The following is a 22,446-nucleotide window of genomic DNA, read 5'->3' as shown; positions in this document are numbered from 1 at the left end:
TAAGTGATTACGTTAGTACTTGCTGAACGAAGAGGATACTCTATACCTGGACAAAACTATGCAAGCAATCATCTGAAAAACGAGAAGCAGGGGACGATGTTTCGTTTAGAAAGAAACACATCCAATACTAGAATTTTATATTAGAAAAAAAGCTATGTTTTCATAATACAAATTACATAAAGGTGAACATAACTGTAACTGATCCTCAACCAGAACATGAATATATGAAATTTTTAGATGCATCAAGAGAACATCCATCTCCAGACAGAGACTGTATCTTTCTACAACTTTAAGATTTTTGGAGGGCACCCCAATCCAGCCTTGGTCAGGAAAAGGGGACTCTGCAGGCCTAATCTTGCCATCCACATCAAATACAGGTAGAAGATCCCACATTCACCACATCTGGAGCTCCATCAGGCTGCTCCCCCTCCACTGCAGTCCTACCCAGTGATACTGCAGACACTGGGCGAGGCAGCAGTATACCAATGTTAATCAGTAGGGGAAGAGGGTGCAATCTTACTTCTAGAATTTCACATTTGGAAGAGTGCCTTGGCAGTGAGGAGTAGCCCAAGGCCCTTCCCAGGAAAAGACGCAGGCACAGGGGCCAGGACTCAGGCTCCATTTTGACCCAACGTTTATTGTCCTTTTACAACATGTCATTTTGGTTTAGAAACTGCTTGTGATTAGTTTTCCAACATTAACTCAAAAGCATGTAAAATAAGAATCAACCTACTCTCTATATAAACACCCAGCAACTGTAGCCCTTCACCCTCCTGCCCAGGTTGGGTAGGGGGAAGAAGGGAGGGCTTGGGCAGCATTGAGTGAAGTGCAGATGCTTTACCGTGGGGAATGGCGAGAATGCCTTTGTTCACACCCACAGAGGTCCCCTGCACTGCCCCAAACTACAACAGAAACGGCATGGGCCCAAGGCCCAATTCCTTGATGGTAATTCACTCTCCGCCTCCCAAATGGAAAATCGCTTTTATTTTATCGCTTTTGTTTTGTATTTTTTTGCAACAGCAAGCCCCGGTCCAGAATCTGACTGCGGCTGAACTGTTCAGACCGAGGAGCAGAGCAGGCCATGGGCGCACCCCGGTCCCTCCTGGGCGAGCGCCCCCACCCTCAGGGAACAAGGTCCAGCCAGGCCAGCTCACTGTGCGCTGGCCACCACCACTTAGCCATACAGGTCATCGTCGTTATCTTCCGTGTACACACTGCCACCTGTGCCAGCGCCACTGCCCTGACTGGGGCCAGCTCCACCTTGGTTTCCTGAAGGGAATCTGCACAAGAGCAGAGGCAAAAAAGAGGGTTAGGGCAGGGCTTGTGTAGGATTTTCACAACTACCCATTCTACCCCCTTAGGGTTCCAACTACCTTGGCTGTAGAGTCCCCCAAGACAAATTAAGCACTGCCCACTGAAACCTAGTTACCTGAAGCTGCCAAAGCCCCGACTCTGTTGAAGGGTCTGAGCAAACATCTCATACTTCCTGATGTCATTATCACTGACAGAACGGCGGGCAAAGCGCATGGCTTCCTCAAAGTGATCTCGGCGGATCTCAGGCACTGGATCATCCTCTTCTACCTCCTGCAGGATAGGTAAACACAGACCACCGGGGCTAGTTAAGGCTCAGCCTGCATTCCTTCCCTGGCCTTCCTGACCCCATTACTGCAGTAGCTTATGGCAGAGGCTTAGAGGATTGGGCCTCTCCAATAAGTTGGGCCTCTCCTGAATAGGTTGCCAGGCCAATCTTCCTAAAACCGAGTCAATGCCCTGCTTAAAAACCTGGCAATGCATTCTGGAAAAGGTAAAACTGTAGGGACAGAATTCATATCAGTGGTTACCAAGGGCTTAGGGTGGGAAAAAGAAGCTGATTAAAGTGGTATGAGAGGGACTCCCCTGGCAGTCCACTGGTTGAGACTCCGCGCTTCCACTGCAGGGGTTCGACCCCTGGTTGGAGAACTAAGACTCCGCATGCTGCAAGGCACGGCCAAAAAATTTAAAAAGTGGCACAAGGGAACTTTTGGGGATGATGGAAATTTGTCTATCTCAACTGTGGTAGCAGTTATAGAACTTATATATTTTGTCAAAAAGTACAGAAAGAGCACACCTAAAAAGGGCGAATTTTATAATATGTAAATTATACCTCAAAACCCTAAAGTTTTAAAAAGAAAATGTCAATGGCTCTCAGTGCTTACCACATCTTGATTACACCTTACCTACTGGCCTCACTTCCAGCAACATATGATCTCTTCAATTCTACCCAGGTTTTCCCAGTTCCTGTAATCCTACTTCTCAAGCAGGTTATTTGGGTGACTTATTTCCTTTACCCAAATTCTACTCTCTCTTCACAGCCCAGGCTCACACCCTATCTCTTCTACTGAGAAGCCACTCAATTGCTATGATTTATGAGACTGCCCTCAGATCAGTGTATCAGTAGTTTATAAGCTTTGATGAGAGGGAGGAGAGATGTCACAGGCCCCCTCTAAAAGGTAAAGAAAGCCATTTATTTATTTATTCACGAAGTCAGTCTCTAACACTGTGGCATGATACAATGGGAAACAAGCAAGATGATATAGAGTCCCTATCTTTATTGACCTTACACACACACCCCACCAAATTGTGCATTTAATTCAAGGGGTCCATGGAACACCAGGGATAGGTCCACAGACCCTAGGTTCTTAGCCCTGCTCTATTTGTTTCTCTGCTGATCCCTTCTCAGCCTTTATAATTCCTGATTGAAGGGGTTATAAGCTCAGCATTTTCTCTTTGACACCCTGCTAAACATCTCAGTCAGGTGATCTTTCCAAAACCTTATACTCTTTAACTCTAGGGCATTGTGGAGACTGTCCCCTGGTCCCCACAACTGGAACATCTGGGGAAAGGATGCAGACTCACCATGGCTGATGGGTTGGTCTGCCTCTCCCGTTCTCGCCTGATCTCACTCTCGATCGATTCACGGATGGCCAGCTTGCAAGCACGCTGGCAAATCTCTGTCAAGTCAGCTCCAGAGAAGCCATTAGTCATCTTAGCCAGAAACTCCAAATCCACATCCTAAAAGAAGCAACATATCTATCTTAGCATTTAGTCTCTCCTTCCCTGTGATACATTGATCTTTGACCATCCAAGCACTCCCAATTCCAGTTTGTCCCATCTTCTGCCACCCTGTTTTATTCCTTATTCTAGATTACTCTAATACCCTCAAATCTTCCATATTCCCTTTTCAACCATAACCCCAGGAATCCCCAACGGAATCTTGTCCAGGAACCAAACACCACTCCACACAGCCTGCAGATTCACAGAAGTCCCCATGACCCCAAGACCTTGCACCTGCCTTGGCAACTGGGGACTTGCGCAGGTTGGCCTTGAGAATGGCAACACGGGACTTCTCATCAGGAAGTGGGATGTAGATGAGCTGATCAAGGCGGCCAGGTCGCAGAATGGCAGGATCAATGATGTCAGGCCGGTTGGTAGCGCCAATGATAAACACATTTTTTTTTGTGGACATGCCATCCATTTCTGTCAGGATCTGGTTGATGACTCGGTCAGCAGCCCCACCACCATCTCCAATGTTGCCACCACGGGCCTTGGCAATCGAATCCAGCTCATCGAAGAACAGTACACAGGGGGCAGCTTGGCGAGCCTGTGTGAGGGACAGATGGACTCAAGCATTAGCACAATTGGATCTCTCAGATCTGAGAAGGAACGGAAGATAAAGTGACCTTCACTGCCCTAGCTGAGCTGCCAGAATGAGATGGTTTTAACTCTCCCAAAGAACAGCCTCCACCCTTAACTTGTCCCCAAGCAAGTGAATTGATAGCCCAGCCACCTATAGCTCACCTTGTCAAAGATTTCTCTGACGTTGGCCTCAGACTCCCCAAACCACATGGTGAGCAGCTCAGGACCCTTGATGGAGATGAAGTTGGCCTGGCACTCATTAGCAATGGCTTTGGCCAGCAAGGTTTTCCCACAACCAGGAGGTCCATAGAACAGTACTCCCTTGGAAGGTGTCATACCAAACTTGAGGAATTTGTCTGGGTGTTCCACAGGATACTAGGAGGAAAAGCAAAGAGGGCTCAGGGATACCTCCATAGTTTGAAAGAAACCTAACCAAACAGAAGCATCCTCCCACACCATCCCATGGTGAAGACCTAGGTTCCCTAAAAGCAGGCTCCTTAGTGCCTCCAACCAGAGAATAGCAGGTTCCTGAATTATGCTCACAATTTCTGCAATGAATTTGACAACACCCTAATATCACCCAGCTCAATTACAATGTACTGAGGCAGTGACTCACCCTGGACCAAGCACCCTACCTGGACCAGCTCCTGAAGCTCACGTTTGACATCCTCCAGGCCCCCAATGTCCTCCCAGGTCACCTGTGGTACCTCTACCACAGTTTCCCGCAGTGCTGATGGGTTGCTCTGGCTCAGGGCCCACTAAAAAGGGAAGAAAAACTGGGGATGAGACTTGCCAGGGGAGATCAAAGTGCATGTGTGTGTACCTGAGATATGAGAGAGGCCCTTACTCGGAAGTCATCCATAGTAACTGCCAGGGAGTTCATGACCTCAGCATCGATGGTCTCGTCCTCCAGGTCAATGAGGTCCATCTTCTTGCGGATGGCTTGCAGAGCAGCCTCCGAGCACAGGGCTGCTAAGTCAGCGCCCACATGCCCATGAGTTTCATTGGCTACCTGCAGAGAGAAGATCTACTTACTATGCTGTCTCTGAGACCTAGCTGCCTTAGGAAGCTCGGAGACAACAAAATCCTGGCCCTTTCCCCTGACTTCTACCTCTGGGTCCTTCCATTTCCCTGAACACATACTAGTGGCCCTTTCATCGGCTGGGTTTTAAGTATTCAAGCCTGGACTTGGGGCCTGGAAATAAAGCTGCCCTCCAAATTCTGGTTTACTCTAATTCAGTGTCAACCGAGAAACATGCCAACCCTAATTTCCTGGATTCAATCTGAGATCACTTCCCTTCCCCTGCACAAGAATCAAAATCAATTGCCTCACATCTGAAGCCTATGTCCCTAGTCAGTTCTCTTCAACTGCCTGGAAACAGATATCCTAACTTCTGGCCAGCCCTCATCATCACTCCACCTGTTCAAGGTCCACATCATCTGCCAGCTTCATGTTCTTGGTGTGGATCTGAAGAATTTCCAAGCGTCCTGTAGCATCAGGGATTCCAATATCTACCTCCCTGTCAAAGCGACCTGTGAGACAGTGCGTAAACATAGACAGGAATCATTTCTGGTGCAGAGGGAAGAAAGGGCAGGCTTAAGGTGACCAACCATCCCAGTTTGCCCAGGAATGTCCTGGAGTTAGCACTGAAAGCCCCATATCCTGGGAAATCCCTCGGTCTCAGGCAAACCGAGACGGGTGGTCACCCTAGACATGGCATGGAATAAGGGAAAGGAACCCTGGGCCCTAACACTGCAAAGAGCTTCAAGAAATCCTCAGGATTAGGTGACTTAGATGAAGGACAGATGTGGGATCAATGGGATTAAGGCCAGTAGAGCCACAATCTCCCTAAGAGCAAGGACAGCAAAAAACGAAATTTGGGGTCCTTACCAAATCGTCGTAGGGCTGGGTCAATGCTGTTGGGTCTATTGGTTGCCGCCATAACAATGACATGGGCTCTCTGCTTTAGGCCATCCATTAGGGTCAACAACTGTGACACGATACGCCGTTCCACCTCCCCATGGGTCTGTCAGAACAGAATGTCTGGTCAGAAGTGAAGTCAGGACCTTTCAACACCCCACTATCCCCTCGGGTAAGTTCCTACTTTCTCTCTTTTGGGAGCAATGGCATCCAACTCATCAATGAAAATAATAGCAGGAGCATTCTTCTCAGCCTCTTCAAAGGCTTTACGAAGGTTGCTCTCAGACTCACCAGCCAACTTGCTCATGATCTCAGGACCTGAAAGCATATAGAATGGATACAATGACAAAACTATATCCTTTCTCAATCTCAAAAGAAATCAGCTATCTTGTTCGCCCAGTCCAGAGACAGGTCCTAGATGAGAATGTGGTAATAACTTCTACTTACTTTCTCACAGCCCCTACCAACCATTATCCCAGGGTAGCCACCAAGCCAGGATAAAAAGTCAAGGAGCTCAATACACTTATCTAACAGTTGAGCTGGAAGTACGAAATGATCACAGCAGATGCTATGGGACCTCTGGCCAGAGCAGAAGCAGCACACCAGTTGGACCTCTACCAGCTAAATATCATTCTCAAAGAGAGAGCTGATCTCAGCCAGCCTTCCCCCAAACCCTCTCAAATAAGTAAGCATAGACATTTTGAGTTCTCATTCTAACTTACTCCTCTTAAATGTCTTCAGCCTGTCCACAATCTTTCTCAAGGTGGGGACAGATCAGGCAGCACCAGAGTAGAATACCATCCCCTTGTTGCTTATCTGTCTGCAATGTACTTTAGAATAAAGATACTGAAGTATACACGAGGACAGGTACACAAATGAACATGTCCATGAGTTCTCCAGCTCATGAGACTGGGTCACGCTCAGCTCAGAGTTGAGTCCAGCCTAACACAAAGTGAACCAAGGCTCCTACCATTGATCAAAAAGAAGAAGGCGCCAGTCTCATTCGCCACAGCTCGAGCAATCAGGGTCTTTCCAGTCCCTGGAGGTCCATAGAGCAGGATTCCCCGAGGAGGCTGAGAACCAGTACAGAAGGTGTGATTAGGTTCAGACTCCCGCCTTCTCCCAACCCCAGCCACCCTAAAATGGCTTGACAAGGGCTCCATCTAGAGAGGGTGAGAATCAGAGCTCAACTCTGACACCAGTAAGAGTGAGCCCTCAAGCAGCAGCTGCTAGGAAGACAGTTTACTTCAGACCATACTCATTCCTCTTAGCAGCAGAGAAAATACTGTTAGAAAGCTGACAATACTTATGAATGCATAGGAGACAAAGAGCAGAGAAACCACATTAAGAGACTCTTAGTGTGACTGAGTCTGAAGATCCTGGGACTAGGAAAAGCAAGAGGCCATTAGGCCAAGGGCCTGAATTTAGACAGACAAGAACCAAGGACTAGCTTAGACATTTAAGAGTGTTGGCCAGAGGCTCACTCAACTCCAGTAATCCCAACCCTCCAGGATTTATTATCATGTTGGAATGCCTTCCCTTACCAACTACCACAAGTATTCCTCTTTGAAGTTGTCTTTCATCTTCAGGGTGTCCCATGATACGGGAATGATTGGGATGTTACATTTCAGACCAGCAGTTCGCAAATATTTTGGACTCAGGATCCTTCACACTCTGCAAATTTCCTTAACTTCTACTTCTACTGGGCAGCACTGTTCTAGACAGGTTGGCAAACTATGGTGAGATTTTATTTACAGGGCCCATTAGATGAAAATGGTTTTTACCTTTCGAAGGGTTGTAATTAAGAAAAAAAAAAAAATGCAACAGAGAACTTAACTGGCCCACTCTGTTCTAGACCATTAGTAGCATGAATGAATTTAGAGCCCTCTATAAACTCAAATACAGCACTTCCTCTCTAATCCAAGGCAATGATGAAACACATGTATGAAGACATCCTAGAATTAGACAGCAAGTACCTGTTAATCACCACCCTAGACTATATCCTACAGAGCCCAGGATGCTCACCTTCACACCAATTGCCTTAAAGAGAGCAGGATGCCTCAGGGGCAGCTCCACCATCTCCTTTATCTGAGCTAGCTGCTTCCTGCAGCCACCAATGTCATCATAGCCCACTTCATTCAAAGACTCTTCCTCATCCTGAATATGGAAGAGACAAAGAAAAGGAGAAGGCAGGAATACTACTATCAGCAAAAGTTGAGTTTCTCCAAATCTGATAAAGAGAAATCTGCTGTATGAGAAGATTCTCCTCTAAGGGGATCATGCCTCAAAGAACAGCCCTAAAAATCCCAAGGAAAAGATTTCTTTTGTTTAGTTTTATTTTTATTTATTTGGCCGTGCCGTGCAGCTTGTGGGATCTTAAGTTCCCTGACCAGGAATCGAACCTGCACCCTGAGCAGTGAGAGTGCAGAGTCCTAACCACTGGACCGTCAGGGAATTCCCAATTTTTGCTTTTGTTTTATTTTAATTATTTACTTACTTAATTATTTATTTATGCCAAGGCAAAGATTTCTAGCATAGCCTTTCCCTATCACACTGTCCTTAGTCTTACTGGGATGGGCTCCCCTAAGACCTGAAGCTAGAAACTGTGGGAAATGCACAGGGGTCTAGATGCCAGCATCAGCACCACTTCCTCAAAAATTACTCCAACCACTTAGACCTTTTAGGTTCAATCTAGGTTTTAAAAATTATTGGTATCAGATACTTCCAAGAAACACCTAGGCCCAGAGATGAATAGCTAGGTTTTCCACCTCTGGGAAGAAGCTTAGCTATCAAGTCTGGATATTCTTTGGCACTACCACACAACTGTCCCACTAAGGAATCACAAAGTAGGGTACCGGGATCAGGGAGAGAACTCACCTCTCGTTTGATAGGCTCCCCTTCACAGTGAATCACTGTGTCTGGAGCAACAATACAGTAAGGACTGGGATCTGTCTCCACTACTTTGAACTCTACGGCACGCATTCCACCCCGGACAAGGAAAATGTCTCCTGTGAGAGCAATCAGCACAAGAGCAGTTAGAGGTATCTATTACCAGACCAAGTGAGAATTCCTCATCAGAACCTGGGATCTAGAATGCCAAGTTCACTGGATATTGCCCTTTCTCCTTCCCATCACATCTGTTAAGCATTAGGCAAAAAGAGAAAGTGAGCTGTGAAGAGTCCCTCTGCCACTCAAGACAGTGAACAAAACCTGACGTGTCAGAAAGACGCCCTTAAGGATTTTTGACTTCTGGGATATAGATAACCCGGGCTTTCACGACAACCACCAATGGGAGAACTGTGCTAAATATTGAGTACACTTTGGACAGCCAAAATGGCCCACCTCTTCCTTCAAAGATAAAAGAGAAGACAGCTTACTCTACTGGAGCAAGGAGTGGGAATAGGAAAATGGGGGAGTGGAAGGAACGGGGGAAGGAGAGAGTACACATGAGCATGTGTACAGAATGTGTGTGTATAGACATACATATGAGAATGAGACAAAGATATCCCAAGGTTTACTCCTGGGTATCCCTACAAACAACCACCCTTAAGTTCAGTCCCTAGAATTATTTCTCACCTTTCCGGATGGGTCGATATGCTTCCAGGAAGTACGGCTTAAGGTAAACCTCGAAGAGATTGCCAGTGATGCCTTCCACCGTGTCATCGATGGGTAGTACATGGATACGTTTGCCGTACTTCACATCAGGGCATGGCTGGATGCTGAGGATGACAAGCAGACTCCACATTACCAACCAAACTGCAGCCCCAAGCACTGGGTGTCCAAAAGGGCCTGGCATAGAGAGCCGATGGCAAGCAAAAGAGAAAAGGCAGGGAATGGCTTTAGGTGAAGAGAGGCAAGAGGGTAGGGTGGGAGTGAGGGCAAAGCAACAACCAAGCAGAACAGGTCACACGCAGGGTGGGGTAGTAGGGGGAGCCTCTAGAAAAGATGCTGGGGTGGCCCACTCCCAATCAGTGAGCCAAAAGGAAGACCTACACATCTGGAACCCTCACAAAGACCCAAGAGGGAAGGTCTGCAGTGAGAGATATCCAAGGATGACCCATTCTGGTCAGTATTGGTAACCCAATGTTACAAAGGGAGACCTTAGTCTGACAAGTGTCAGAGTCAGAGAAATAGAAGTGAAAAAAATAATCTCAGTCAGGTGGTCAGAGCACCTTGAGAAAGTGACTAAGCACCTCCAGGAAGAAGGCTACATGAAACCTAGAATCCATGGAAAAGAATCAGAAGCCTGAGATGCTCCTGGCCAAGTGACAGATGGTTGGGTAGCAGTGGCTAGAGATGACTCCAAGATGGGGAAGCCTCTTGCCTAAAGTTAAGTCTAAAATCACTCAGACTGGTGGCTAGCCTAGGTGTGGTTCAAACTATGCCTCTCTCCTAGATTAACTTGGATGTTTATACAAACCTGCTACAAGACCACCTCGTAGCCCATACTCCCATCTCATTCCAGCCCCAACAAAAGCCATTAATGCAACCCAGCTGTAAGGTTACTTGGCAGATACAAACACTCAAATGGCATCCTAAACCAGGGTCTAAGGTGTGATAAGTTATACCGCTGGTAGAAAAATATAAAGGTACCAAGAAAGTCACAGAAATGCCAACTTGTCCCAAGGGTCATGCAAAGGCAGGTTTTGAAGTCCCAGAGGCAGAACCAAAACCTAAAGACAACCTAGAAACATAAGTCTTCCCATGGCCTGCAAGCTCCCAATCTCTGCAGCTGCCAAGGCCTTGGTGGGGGTACTGCCTGTAATGCAGGCTGTCTCTGGCCTCCCATCCCTGAGGGGCCAAGAACCCCACACACACCTGATGACATCCCCCAGGTGTACGCGAAGGTTATTCCGAACAACTCTATTCATTCGAATCTTCTCATCAGAACATGTGTCATCAGAAAGCACAATGCACACAGCTTCCCGCCTCTTCTTTCCTTTCAGCAACACTGTGTCACCTCGGAACAACTGCAGCTCATCCATCTTGGGCTGAGGAAAGAAGGTTAAGGCCTTTGGGTCACTGGGCCAGGGGGTAAGCAGCAGCCCTGGAGGTTGGGATTCCCAGTAAACCCCACTCTATCTGTGGTCACTGCAAGAAAAATGAGAAAAGAAACCTGGGAAAAGCCCTCAGGTTAAGTGCAACAAGCAAAGATTGGACTGTGTACCCAACTTACCTGGGACAAGGATACCACACTGTTGTCCTCATTGATGGCTTCATCAACAATTAACCGATTGGGACGGTTCTTCTGTTTAAGAATGGCTGTTGATAAATCATCACCTTTTGAACTAGAAAGAGAAAATGAAGTCAGTTCCAAAACATATTCTAACAAGGGCCCCACCAGTTTCTACCAGCAACTCTTGGTATTCTGAGTACTGGTATCCTAGCTGTAAGGCCCCAGGTGATCTTGCCCCAGGGTCAGGAAACTAAGAAAACAAAATAAAAGTGGAGACTGAGCAGTATTTAGAGAAATGAAAATAGTCTCAGACAGTATAGAATAGTGAGTAAGAGAAGGAGTTCTGTAGTCAGACCTGTTGGGTCTGAATCCCAACCCTGCCACTTAACTGTGATCTTGGGCATGTTATTTAACCTCTCTGGAGGTTGATGTCCTCTTCTGTAAACTGGGGACTATAGTAGCACCCATCTCAGAGGATTACTGTCTTAAGCAAGATAATGAATACAAGTTCAATACAACGCCTGGAATATGGTATCAACAGTCAGAATGATTAGCACTGCAGAACACAGCATAAGCTCTTTCCCTGCTAACCTTCTTGCAGAAGGAAGTAAGCAAGGCAATCTCCCATAGGGCTCAGGGAGGCCCCAAGCCCCACAGAGCAAGCCTGGGAACAATGAAGAATCATTAGAATTACCCTTCTTACTGGCTAAAACCTGCTGAACGCCAGAGCATTCTATGTACCACAGGAATGCAAAGCAAAGACGATCATATTTGGAAAAAAAAAAAACACACACACACACAAAACACTAACAGATCTGGAACCTTCATCAGAAAGAAGCTCAAGCTCAAAAGGAATCTCAGAAACCTCTGCAAAGACATACAACTCCATGGGGTTGGTTCAAAAAGTTAAAATCAAGAAATGCTGAGACATGGGGCAAATCCAAATTCCTCTCACCCAAATCAAGGTTGCCTGAGTCTGAACTATCTAAATAGTTTCTACCATTTCCTAAAAGCTAAGATCATTCATCCGACACCAATTTCTCACTTAGCTCATCTCCAGCCTTCACTAACTAGACTCAGTGGGCTCTCCCTCTGAAGAGCTACCTCCTCTTAGTAAGGCTCAGGAAAACATGAGCATTAATCAAAATAAGAGGGCCAGACAACGGAAGAAGCCAAGAAATAAATAAAAAGGAACCTTTTCCATGGATTATTTCTTCACTCAACATTCACGTGTGTGTGTGTGTGTGTGTGTGTTGTGTGTGTGTGTGTGTATGTATACATATACATAAAAAATACGTCAGGCATCGTTCTAAGCATCTGTCAACAAAAGAAGACAAAAAAGTATTCCTATTGGAAATACCTTCACAACTTGCAAGAAAAAAGATGCCTATGCTCTAGAATACCAGCTAGGGAGTTACGGGATTTTTTACATCTTTTGGTCCTGATACACTCAAAAGAAATACAAATCCCATTCATCTAAAAAAGTTGCAAGTTTTCTGCTGACCCTCTCACATAGGCTGCATCTTTATTCATTCCCTTTAAACTAGTTTCCAAGAATGGAGTTTCCTTAGGTTTAAATTTGCCTCCCCCAACCCCAAAGTGGTGGTCACAATGCTGCATACTCTTCCAATGCTTATCAACACCCTAGAAAGCAAGCATGGTCAATATGAAAGTTGAGGGCAATTTAAATCCATCCATTCTCCCTCTCCCCTATGCATTAAAATACCCTTCAAGGGCTGCCCATCTTCCCGTTTGATGTATAGGACCAGGGCTAGAGAAAAACAAAATGCCAGATGCCTCTAGTCATCAGTTTGTATTTTAACCCCAAAGCTGCATCCTAGGAAAACCTCCAGTCTGCCTACCATTCCTGACCCCAGCACTGGAGATGAGTGAGATGCTCTTCCCTTAAAGTAAGGACCTTTAATTCCACATCTATCTACTGAGATCAAAGGAAGTAATCTCTAAATGCGGGAATTCAGTTTGATCATAGTTTGATCATGGGCCAAGAGCAGTCCCGGAGGCTCTTTGGGGACATCCCGTTGGTCTTATGCATGAGTCAGGCCCTTTCCAGAACCCCAATGGGCCACAGGGGACTTGGACAGAGTTCAGGTAAATCATCAAGAATGACCTAGAGATCAGAAACTGACTATGAAGCCAGGTTCCAAGAATTTTGGACTTTTAGTCTTGGAAACTAAAGACTAAGAGACTACTTTAATTCTTTATTAAGCAGTCCTTTTAAATAGGCACCTGAATAATACTTCATCTCAATTCAGAAACTTGAGAAAAAGGAACACATCTCAAAAAAAACTAAACTCTCAAGTCAGGAAGGTGATTTGCATAAAAGGGTTTCCATAGGATGAGGGTGTCTTCTCCCCGCCCCCCCCCCCACCAGTATCTAAAGCTCTTATTTCTAAAATAGGTAGAGGTGGCCACGTTTTATCTGATGCTTTCCTGAGCAGAGGGCCCAGGATTTCTCAACATAACTGCTTAGGTTAAAAGAACGTGTGTGTTTGACTAGTTAAGGCAACTAACTCTAACTCTCACACCTCAAAGGCTGAAATCTAGAAAGGCTCACAAAATACGAACTGAAGTTTGAATTTTAGCAAGAACCTAATGAACCTCGTTTCACAACATCAAGAAAAACTGACTAAAGCCTTCTCGTATGAATAACAACAGGCCTAAAGTATGAAGGTGGCCAGATGCGAAAGGCTGGGCCCGCCTCTCCCCAACAGCCTCTCACCACTCAGGTCGTAGACGATGCCAACCACAAGCCAGGCCGAGCCGGCTCTAAAAGTGGACGTCGTGAGCTTCCCTGAGCTCGCCAGGCCTTCCCCTGCTCCGGCCTCCGCCTCGGTCTCCGGGCTCCTAAGGCCTTCACGTGGCCCAAAGTCCACGCCCACCGGGCGCAGTTAGGGCGTTGGGCCCGCGGGGCCTGCACTCTCTGGGGACCAAAGGCCTAGAGCGGGTGGCAGACCGGATCGCAGGTGGGCGCCCGCAGGCCCCGGGGCGCCGCGCCAGCAGTGTGGGCCCGCAGACCTCACTAGGCCGGGACGGGCGCCCAGAGGAGCCAGTCATGCCGGCCCGGGCCTGCATGACACAGCACGATCTGGCCCAGGCCCCGACCCAGGCCCAACGCAAGCCCCGCCTAGGGGGCGCGCGGGGGCGCAGCCGGGCCCAGATGGGTCCGCGACTCCTCATTCGCCCCCTTCCTCTCCTCTCCTCTCCTCTCCCTCCTTCCCTGTCTCCACCTCCTAGACGCGCCCACAGCCAGGCCCGGCCGGGCCTACCCAGCGCAGCGGGTCTGCCGGTGCGCGCACCCGCGGCGGGCGGACGGGCGCGCGCACACACTCACTCAGCTCCGGAGGCCATGGCGCGCGCCTCTCCCGGCGGCGGCTGTGGCGGCCCGTGGGTAACGGCTACAAGGGGTGGCAGGCGACCGACTGGGCCGGGGCTTGGGTCTCCCGGGCGGGGGACGAGCGGAGCGACAAACCCGCAGACGGCCTCCCTCTCGCTTCCTCCCAGCGGCACCGGGGCGGTGGGCGGGCGGGCGGGAGACGCTGACGCCTGATCCGCGAGGGGGCAGCGGCAGCAACAACCCAAACGACGGCTGCAGACGCTTCGCTAAGACTGAGCCGAGAAGAGCCGAATCATCGGAAGGAGAGGTGCTCTCACCTCAGCCAATCAGCGCCTGCCCTGGGGACTCCCGCCCGCCTCTCCGCGCCTCTCCCCAGCAACCCGCGGACCGGAGCCAATCAGGAAATTCGCTTGCTGCCCGGCTCCCGCCTCAGGGATGCAACACGCCTAGTAACGCCACGGCAATTGGCCGCAACGCTACGCTTCCTCGACGGATTGGGATTCTCGACCAATCAACGAAAGGAAGAGGGCCAGATCGACTGGCGAAAGGAGAGGCTTTATCCCTGGGAGGCGACTCTCCCACTTGGCTCCAGTTCATTGGCTCCTGAGCTTATCCTGCTAGAAAAACCTGGCACAATGGATTGAACCCTTGTATTAGTCTAGTCCTGTTGTAGTGATAACCTACACACCCATCTTCTTCCAAAACCTGAGTCTCCACCCTAACCCCTCTCCTTGCTCCTTCAATACGCTGGCTCCAGCCATCTGTATTCTGGACTCTGACTAGCACCCCAGCTCTTAATCCACCCTACCTTATTGTCATTGCACCCTTTGGTAATCCTAATCCCATAGGCTTTACAGTTCCTCAGGGCTTGGAGATACATGCTTCCGCTTATCACCAGGTATTAATATTTATGGCTAAACGAGGGAGGGCAGTCAAGTCCAGAGAGGAGTCAATAGGCAACTACAGAACACAGAGCGGATTCAACAGAGCCCGAAACAGCAAGAAAACTGTAGAATGAGACTTGAAGTCCTCGGGCCCAAAATGCCAGCTATCCCTGACTATATTCAATAGGCAGCTTTGGGGGCCTGTTGACTGAATTCACCCTTCACCCCCTATCCACACAGACACATTTGACTGAGACAGTGGAAATCCAAATCTGGGATGAGGGAGGTGGTGGGGAGTCATTCTGAGAGACTCAGAGGTCTGCTTGTCTCTCTGCTCTAAGAATCAGACACTTGCCCTTCTCCCGAGGGCACCACCTTCCAGACCTAACTCCATTCATTCTGTCACCTCACAAAGGATCCTGGGCTTTGGGGTTTTGCTTTTACGCAACAAGGACTAAAGGCACTGCCACCTGAGTAAGGATTCTTGTAGCCCTTTCTCCTGAGGCTCATAAGGTAGATGATGTTGGGAGAAGATATCATAGACAACCAGCCCTCAACTGAATCAGACAGCTTTGTCTTCCCACTCAAGTGTATGTAGTAGGCAGACAAGAGATAGACATGAAATTTTACTCAACACATGAAAAGGGAAACAGGAAAAAAGGTGCTATGAGCAAAGTCAATGCCTTGTTGGTGGAAGGGGGGCTTCTTCTGGAACCAGAACTGCAGTAACCAGACCAAATTTTGGAGAACTACCACCAGCCTCTCCAATGCCAGACTTATATTGGAATGGTCAGCTCCAGCCATGTTCCCCAAGGACGGTATAGCAGAAAGCCCTCCCCACAGATGGCCCACTGAGGCCCCAGCTCAGGTTCTTTGAAACGTGGCAGCTACAGGTCACAAGTCTCCAACAGAGACGTCCGAAATTCCTCAAGAAGGGTTTCACGGTCAGGGGGATGGATCCAGCCCAAACAGGTTTCCAGGTACAGGGGGAGAGACCTGAAAGCAAAAAGGGTGATGTCTAAGGAAGGACAGGCAGAAGACTACACAGCCATTCCCTCCCTTTCATTCACCACCACTCCCAATAGGCCCCAGGACTCCAGGACGCCAGCTGCCTCTCAACCTCACCATGCAGCATTCTCCTGTGGCAACCCAGTTTGGGCCTCCAGCCCCCGCCAGAGAGCAGTGGCCTCATCCCTCCGATCCAGCCTCCTCAGAGTCTGAAGCAGGTGAAAGGAAGCGTCTTGATTACCTGTAGCCCCACCCCAGAGTAGAGAGCCTTAGAACTTGACACAGACTTAAGCATCATTTTATAAAAGGGAAAACTAAGGCCTAGAGCAGGGAAGTGTCTTGCCTACATGGTACCAGGGGTACATCACTGCCAACCATGCCTATCCCTGGGTACTGCCTGCCCAGGACAAAGGGCTCAGCTGACCCTGCTCCTGCCCAACACATTCTCAGCACAGTTATGGTCTCTGTGTCTGAAGACACTGGGAAGCCTAGAGAACTCCTGAGAGGCCTTCATACACACTTGTATATGTCTTGCATATGTCTACACACCTGGATATATCCCTATATATATACACAGGCACAACCCCATTCACCCCTCCTATCAAGGAACATCACTCTTACACTAATCCCCAAGTACCTCCCCCACGGCCCTCTCTGTCCTTACGCATCTGTGCATAGCTGATGTCTTGCACATGTACATACCTGGGCACACCTGCACACTGAGAAGGAAGTCCTGTAGGGCTTTGGTATCCTGGCCACTGGCCACCCATTCCAGTCCACGACTAATCAGGGCGGCTGCCCGAAGCTGTTGTAGTGCCACATCAGATGTACACCCCTGCTCACAGCTGGAAGCAGGCCCTGGGGACCACTCCCAAAGTCAAGACATGTATTCCCAGCCACACTGTCACCAACACCTCAAGTCCCCTCTCTATCTCTTGTGTTTGGAGTCCCTTTCTCTTAAATCTCCTGGTGGGCTAGGACACATGGAAAGGAAGCCACCACCACCACAGAGGAAAACTGAGAGTCTAGATCACCTTGTTCTTTATCCTTGGGTGTGGCCTGGAAGAGCAGCTCAAGGCACCTGAAGTGGGACACAGAGCAGGGGTAAAGAAGAGTCAACCTCAGAAACTCTAGGGTGAGTAGATAAGAATGGAGCTCACCAACTCAGGTCCCAATTAGAAAATTATCCCTCCACATTTCCCGGAGGGTCCTGGTTGGCTTCCTGGGCTCACCGGCTAAATTCACTAATTGCCTCCTTTTGGGCCCCCAGTTGCACCCAAGCTTGGCCCTGAAGCAGATAGGTGGCAGAGACCCAGGGTGAGCAGTGTGGTAACTCTTTGGTTCCTCTTCTGGCATGTCCCCACAGCCGGGGCCTCTTGGGAAGCAGGGATGACATGCGGCTAAGAAGCTCCTCACACACGGTCAAAGCATCCTGGGCTCGGCCTGCCTGAATCAGCGCTGCTGCTGCCTCCAAGAACACCTCAGGCACACAGGGCCCTGGGGGGCATGGGGGTGGGGAGAACTGGGGTGGGAGGAGAATGCAGTGTCTTGAAGAGACATGAGCCACCACCCCCAACCTCTTCACCAGGCTCTGGTATCATGCAGAGACCACCCATTGCTTGCTGCCCGGATCCCCCTTGCTCTGGGAACCTTCCCAGTCTGGTGCCCCAGATTGGAAAGAACAGCAGAGGAAAAGTCAGAAAAAAGCACTCCTGCTCTACTCCAAAGGAGACTCCAACCCTCCCACCCCATTGCAGAGAACCACGACATACCCACCTTTGGCTCCGAGCCATCCAGCAACAGGGCCAGCAGGTCCAGGTAATGTTCTGCAGCATTCTCTGCCCTGAAGAGTCATAACCCATGAGCCTCACCTTAGACCACAGCAGGGCACTCCAAGGGCTTTTAGCTAAGGACACTGGGGTGTGGGGAGGGCGAGGTTTGGGGACTCCAACACTGGCTCAGTATGGATCTCTACTACTTACAGACTGGATTTGGGAGAAGACTTTAGAGTTTTCAAGATACAGGAGGTTAGTGTCTGGGTAAAGAATCCTCAGTTCAGGTCCAGGAGCAAGGCAGGAAGCTGAGAGTGGAGACCCATGTCCTGCCCCTGACTTGTCCATCCCCCCAACTCGTAAGAACAAAAGCAGAGTCACAGCACAGGGGAGGTGTCAGAAGTGGGAAGAGGAGCTCAGGTGAGCAAGGTGAACCTCACCTTCCCGTCTGTAGGCATCGGCTTGCTAGCAGGTACTTGGCCTGGCTCTGTGTGCCACAGTGAAGGGGTGAGGCTGGGTCAGGTCGTGGGAGTAGTAACTCTACCTCAATGAGAAGCTGTGGGGCTTCAGGGATATGAGCGACACTCAAGGCCTAGAGAGAACAAAAAGAAGAACTTATATCTATAATCTCTGGGAACCATACTTCCTTCTACTTATACCTTGACTAGTTACCCCAACACAAGCATCTCAGCAGTCCCCGTATCTTTGCCCGACACAGTTCCTTACCTCAACCAGCAGCTCCAGACACTCAATCTCTGCTGCCGTGTTCTCCAGTTGCCGATACAGCCTGGAGGCCTCCAGAAGCGGGGGACCCCAGGTTGATTCCCCTTTCAGGGCTGCAACCAAGTACAGCAGAGCTCTCTGTGGACTGCCCTAGAGGGGTGAGAGGACACAAGCCTCAGCTACCCTCACAAAGCAGAAAGCTGCTCCTAACACCCCTGGTTTCCCCAACCCACCCTAGGACTGTCTTTACCATCTTACGAAGACAGGTCCCCAGGGCTGTGTACACCTGGACCAACACAGGCCGTGGGCACAGACCTGAGGCCGCTTCATGCAGGCTGCTCAGTGCCCTGGGCAGGTTCCCTGTGATCAGCTCCTGGAGGCCTGTGGGCAACCAGGGTGTGAGCTTAGAGAGGCCAATAGGGCAGGGGGCATGATGGGGAAGAAGAGCACAGATAAGATCTACTGAGCTGAAGGGTAGAGGATAGAGAAGACATGAGCCCAGAGGACCCCTTAAGACAGGGAGTGGGGAGGAAGGGACAAGTCAGATTGCTAGCTGGCCTTGGCGATAAGCAAATGCTGTCAGAAGGACACCCCTCAAGTCCTGGGCATCCTGCAGGGTCAATGGAGCATCTGACTCCTCAGCTGGGGGCTTCCAAGTTTTCAGGAGCAGCAGCAGATCCTCAGAGGCCCTGCTCTGGGGAAAGAAGGATGATCAGAGGTTCCAAGCCTGTAACTACCCCTTCACCTATCTCAGTCCACCCTGGCTGGACTTTGAACTTAAGGATCCTCCTGATTCTTGTTCCCTCAATTCTAAGAAATCAATAGCTGTGCAGCAAGGATAAAGGGAGGACGAAAAACCTGGGGCAGAGATTATCTATTTTAATGAGTCTCCTCACTCAGGACAAGCCCACGAGGACACAGGGCAATGACCATGTTTGGGTTACTGATGAAAAGACTGAGACTGGGAGGTGACTTCAACAAGGTCCTGAGAGCTCTAATTCTACTCAAGATAATCAAGCTCCCAAGAGAATCCCTCCAATGAGGAACAAACCAGAGCAAGGTCACCTAAGAGTCCCTGAGAGAACCTGGGTCTGCTGAACACCAACCCAGCAGCCTTTCCAACACATAATGATGATACTGCAGCTAGGAAGGGTGGGAGGAGAAAAGAGACCCTTAGGTCCAGATCACTACCTGAATTACCTGGCTAACATTCAGGTTCTGCAGCAGCAAGGTCAGGTCCCCAAGACGGTCAGTGCTCAGCCAAAGGGCAGCCTGCAGGCCAGCAAGGTGGTGAAGAGCAGGGAGCAGCTCCGGCAGAAGGGAGGAAACACGGAGGACGGAGTCCCACAGCCCCCTGAGCCCATGTTCCAGCCTGGCCTTCAGCTGCTCCTGGGTCTCCAGCACTGTAGAGTACACACACACATACAGCTGAGGTGGGACCTCATCTCTGGCTTTTCTTCTCTGCAGGAGCCCAAAGGTCACAAAGGTGCTCCTGGTCCGAGGAGCACATGGAGGATCAGAGAAGGGCATCTCCGTGGAGGTGACAGATTATGTTGCTCCTCCTATCCCCCTTGCAAGAACTTTAGCCCAGCCTGAGGCTGGCAGGGGCATGGAAGGCAATCTCTGGCCCTCACCTCTCTCTAGGCCCTGCTGGATATCCTGTGCCAGGTCCTCAGTGAAACCCTGGGCCAGGCTTGCCCTCAGGGTAATGAAATTGCAGATGACAGTCAGTTCCAAGGGGAGAACAGAAACAGCCGCAGGGAGCCCTGGAGCAAGAAATGCTGGTCTCACAGGCCACTCTCAGGTGAAAGAGATCACCCCACCCCAACCAAAATGGCCTCAATAAAGAACCCACCCTTTGGAGACTTCCCTGGTGGCGCAGTGGTTAAGAATCCGCCTGCCAATGTAGGGGACACGGGTTCGAGCCCTGGTCCCGGAGGATCCCACATGCTGCGGAGCATCTAAGCCCGTGCGCCACAACTACTGAGCCTGCGCTCTAGAGCCCGCGAGCCACAACTACTGAAGCCCGCGCACCTAGAGCCCGTGCTCCGCAACAAGAGAAGCCACCTCAATGAGGGGCCCGCGCATCACAACCAAGAGTGGCCCCCACTCGCTGCAACTGGAGAGGGCCCACACGTAGCAACAAAGACCCAACGCAGCCAAAAAAAAGAAAAAAGAAAAAGAATCCACCCTTTGGACAGAGAATTTGGAAAGGGCAGAAGGTTTTCCAAATAGACCATCCTGGAGACCACTTCTTCAAATGCGACTGTGTCTGCGTGTGTGTGAGAGAGTAAGGAGAGAGATTCACCTGTATAAAGACGATTCCATTCCAGTCCTGTCTGTGCCTTAAACAGAACCCCTTACCCCCTGAGTAATCTCCTCGATCCCAGAAATGCAGAAGGGGAACTGGTCTCTGGCTGTGGAGGAGGGGAGTGACCATCCTGGGGAGGGCGTTACTTACCCTGCAGACTATGGAGGAGTCCCCGGAGCCCTTCCAGTGCATCTTGAGCCAACTGCTGTCGCCTCGGAGACAGACCCGAGTCCTGAGCAACCTAACAAATATGGGGTGGGGTACAGTCCTTCCCTCTCCCCTTGCAGCTGTGGCAAGGGATGTCATTCTCCAGCCCTTTCTGGCTCTTTAGGGGAGGTCACGCTCAGCCCCTCCCCATCGGCCAGGGTAAATCCACTGCAAACCCCTTTCCTGGTATTTTGGGGTTGCAAAGCGAGGGTCCCAGCAACCGCGTTACCTTGGTCTGTTGAACTAGTTGGTCATTCTTTTCCCTCCACAGGTCCAGGCAGCTGGCATGTGAGGCTGAAGAGCCCGGAGGGGTCCTGTGAGCCATGGCGGCCGAGACTGGGCCCAGACACCTGAAGGGGGCCGCTGAAGGGTAAGCCTGGCCCCTCCGACGCCCCACTGAGAGCGGAGAGGCCCGTGCACTTCCGCACCCCGCTAAGGCTCCTTTGCTCCCCTCGGGGTTCCAGCCGGGGAGGCCTACCCTTTCCGGGAGAAACGTACACCCCGCTGGCGGCCTGGCGGGGCTTCTACCTCCGCCTCTTCCACCCGCTCCTCTGATTGGCCCGGCCGGCAAAATGCTCGGCTGCGGTTGGTCGTCTTCAAGGGTTACTCCCCGCGGGAAACTGGAAGAAGAAACGAGTCGGGGCCAGACCGGAGAGGAAGGCAGAGGCGGGCCAGAGGCCGGGGGCGTGCCTGAGTGGGTAGGTCATACGGCTCGCCGTTCCGTTGCTCAGCCCTCGCAGAGGCCAAAGCCTTAAGTCGACCTCAAAAACCCGGAACCCGCGGCTCAGCCCTTCCCTCGCCGCCACACATCCAGGTCGGCCGGAGATTTACCCCGCCGCGGAGGGCTGGCCCGCGCGATGCTCGCTGGGAGTTGTAGTACCGCCAGGAGCCGCCACGAAAGGTCCAGCCCCAGAATTGTCTTTTTGAAAAGTGTCTTTTTGAAAAGAACTGACCTGAGACCGAGGCCCTCGGTAATCGGCCCATCCTATCTCTGCTCACCATGGAGCACCAACACGCTCACCACAGTCTGCTCAACCACATGCAGTCCGACTAGCTGGCAGCGCAGCCCTGTGCCTGTGCAGCCTGCCCTGCGCAAATATACCTGCCCAGTCCTTTCAACATACGGAGGTAGGAGAATTGGAGATCCGTACGCAAAGAAGAAACAAGCTGCGACGCTTGCCATCTATAAAGTCAACTCAAAATGGATAAATTGGACTTCATTAAAATTAAAAACTCTTGTGCTACAAAGACACCATCAAGAAAATTCAAAGATATGTCAAACTGTTATGCTGGACACCTTAAACTTATCCAGTAATGTATGTCAATTATATCTCAATAAACTGGGAAAAAAAGAAAATTCAAAGATGTCAATTATACCTCAATAAAAAAAGAAATAAAAGAAAACTCAAAAGTC

At 50.0% G+C, this 22,446-nt stretch overlaps 2 protein-coding genes across 4 annotated transcripts; both read right to left on the bottom strand.

Annotated features, from left to right (window-relative positions):
• Positions 1–617: 617 nt before the first annotated feature.
• On the bottom strand, positions 618–14,435 carry VCP (valosin containing protein). The gene is made up of 17 exons (XM_007111594.4): positions 14,125–14,435; positions 10,773–10,884; positions 10,415–10,587; positions 9,173–9,315; positions 8,474–8,604; positions 7,622–7,753; positions 6,567–6,669; positions 5,781–5,914; positions 5,567–5,702; positions 5,096–5,208; positions 4,523–4,687; positions 4,311–4,433; positions 3,838–4,050; positions 3,332–3,640; positions 2,896–3,051; positions 1,430–1,584; positions 618–1,280 (listed from the first exon to the last, which is right to left on the bottom strand). The coding sequence occupies exons 1-17, from the start codon at positions 14,139–14,141 to the stop codon at positions 1,175–1,177; spliced, it is 2,421 nt and encodes an 806-aa protein (XP_007111656.1). The 5' UTR covers positions 14,142–14,435; the 3' UTR covers positions 618–1,174.
• A 1,186-nt stretch (positions 14,436–15,621) lies between these two features.
• On the bottom strand, positions 15,622–22,347 carry FANCG (FA complementation group G). Of its 3 annotated transcripts, XM_028493845.2 has the most exons (15): positions 21,511–22,338; positions 21,262–21,382; positions 20,976–21,066; positions 20,149–20,280; positions 19,715–19,917; positions 19,073–19,208; positions 18,765–18,895; positions 18,518–18,664; positions 18,232–18,383; positions 17,796–17,862; positions 17,252–17,541; positions 17,054–17,100; positions 16,722–16,877; positions 16,137–16,260; positions 15,622–16,007 (listed from the first exon to the last, which is right to left on the bottom strand). In XM_028493845.2, the coding sequence occupies exons 2-15, from the start codon at positions 21,355–21,357 to the stop codon at positions 15,899–15,901; spliced, it is 1,881 nt and encodes a 626-aa protein (XP_028349646.1). In that variant the 5' UTR covers positions 21,358–21,382; positions 21,511–22,338; the 3' UTR covers positions 15,622–15,898. The 3 variants fall into 3 exon arrangements, 1 of the variants encoding a protein (XP_028349646.1); XR_448021.3 differs by having other exon boundaries at positions 16,137–16,228; positions 21,262–22,346; XR_008618210.1 differs by lacking the exon at positions 15,622–16,007 and having other exon boundaries at positions 16,139–16,260; positions 16,722–16,824; positions 21,262–22,347.
• Between the last annotated feature and the right edge of the window lie 99 nt (positions 22,348–22,446).

Source organism: Physeter macrocephalus, chromosome 9 (assembly GCF_002837175.3).
Source record: "Physeter macrocephalus isolate SW-GA chromosome 9, ASM283717v5, whole genome shotgun sequence".
NCBI lineage: Eukaryota > Metazoa > Chordata > Mammalia > Artiodactyla > Physeteridae > Physeter > Physeter macrocephalus.
The sequence above is the reverse complement of the archived record's forward strand: the minus strand, read 5'-3'. Positions and strand labels throughout refer to the sequence as shown.

Bases quoted from the DNA above. Each gene is read 5' to 3' on its own strand.
- FANCG (XM_028493845.2), bottom strand. From the start codon at position 21,357: ATGGCTCACAGGACCCCTCCGGGCTCTTCAGCCTCACATGCCAGCTGC. The intron at 20,281-20,975 runs GTAAGTAACGCC...TTCTTGCTCCAG, and splicing joins ACTCCTCCATAGTCTGCAGG to GGCTCCCTGCGGCTGTTTCT. The intron at 19,209-19,714 runs GTAATTCAGGTA...TTCTTTCCCCAG, and splicing joins AGAACCTGAATGTTAGCCAG to AGCAGGGCCTCTGAGGATCT.
- VCP (XM_007111594.4), bottom strand. The intron at 5,915-6,566 runs GTAGGAGCCTTG...ATATGCTTTCAG, and splicing joins CTTCTTCTTTTTGATCAATG to GTCCTGAGATCATGAGCAAG. The intron at 5,209-5,566 runs GTAAGGACCCCA...ACTGTCTCACAG, and splicing joins CCCAGCCCTACGACGATTTG to GTCGCTTTGACAGGGAGGTA.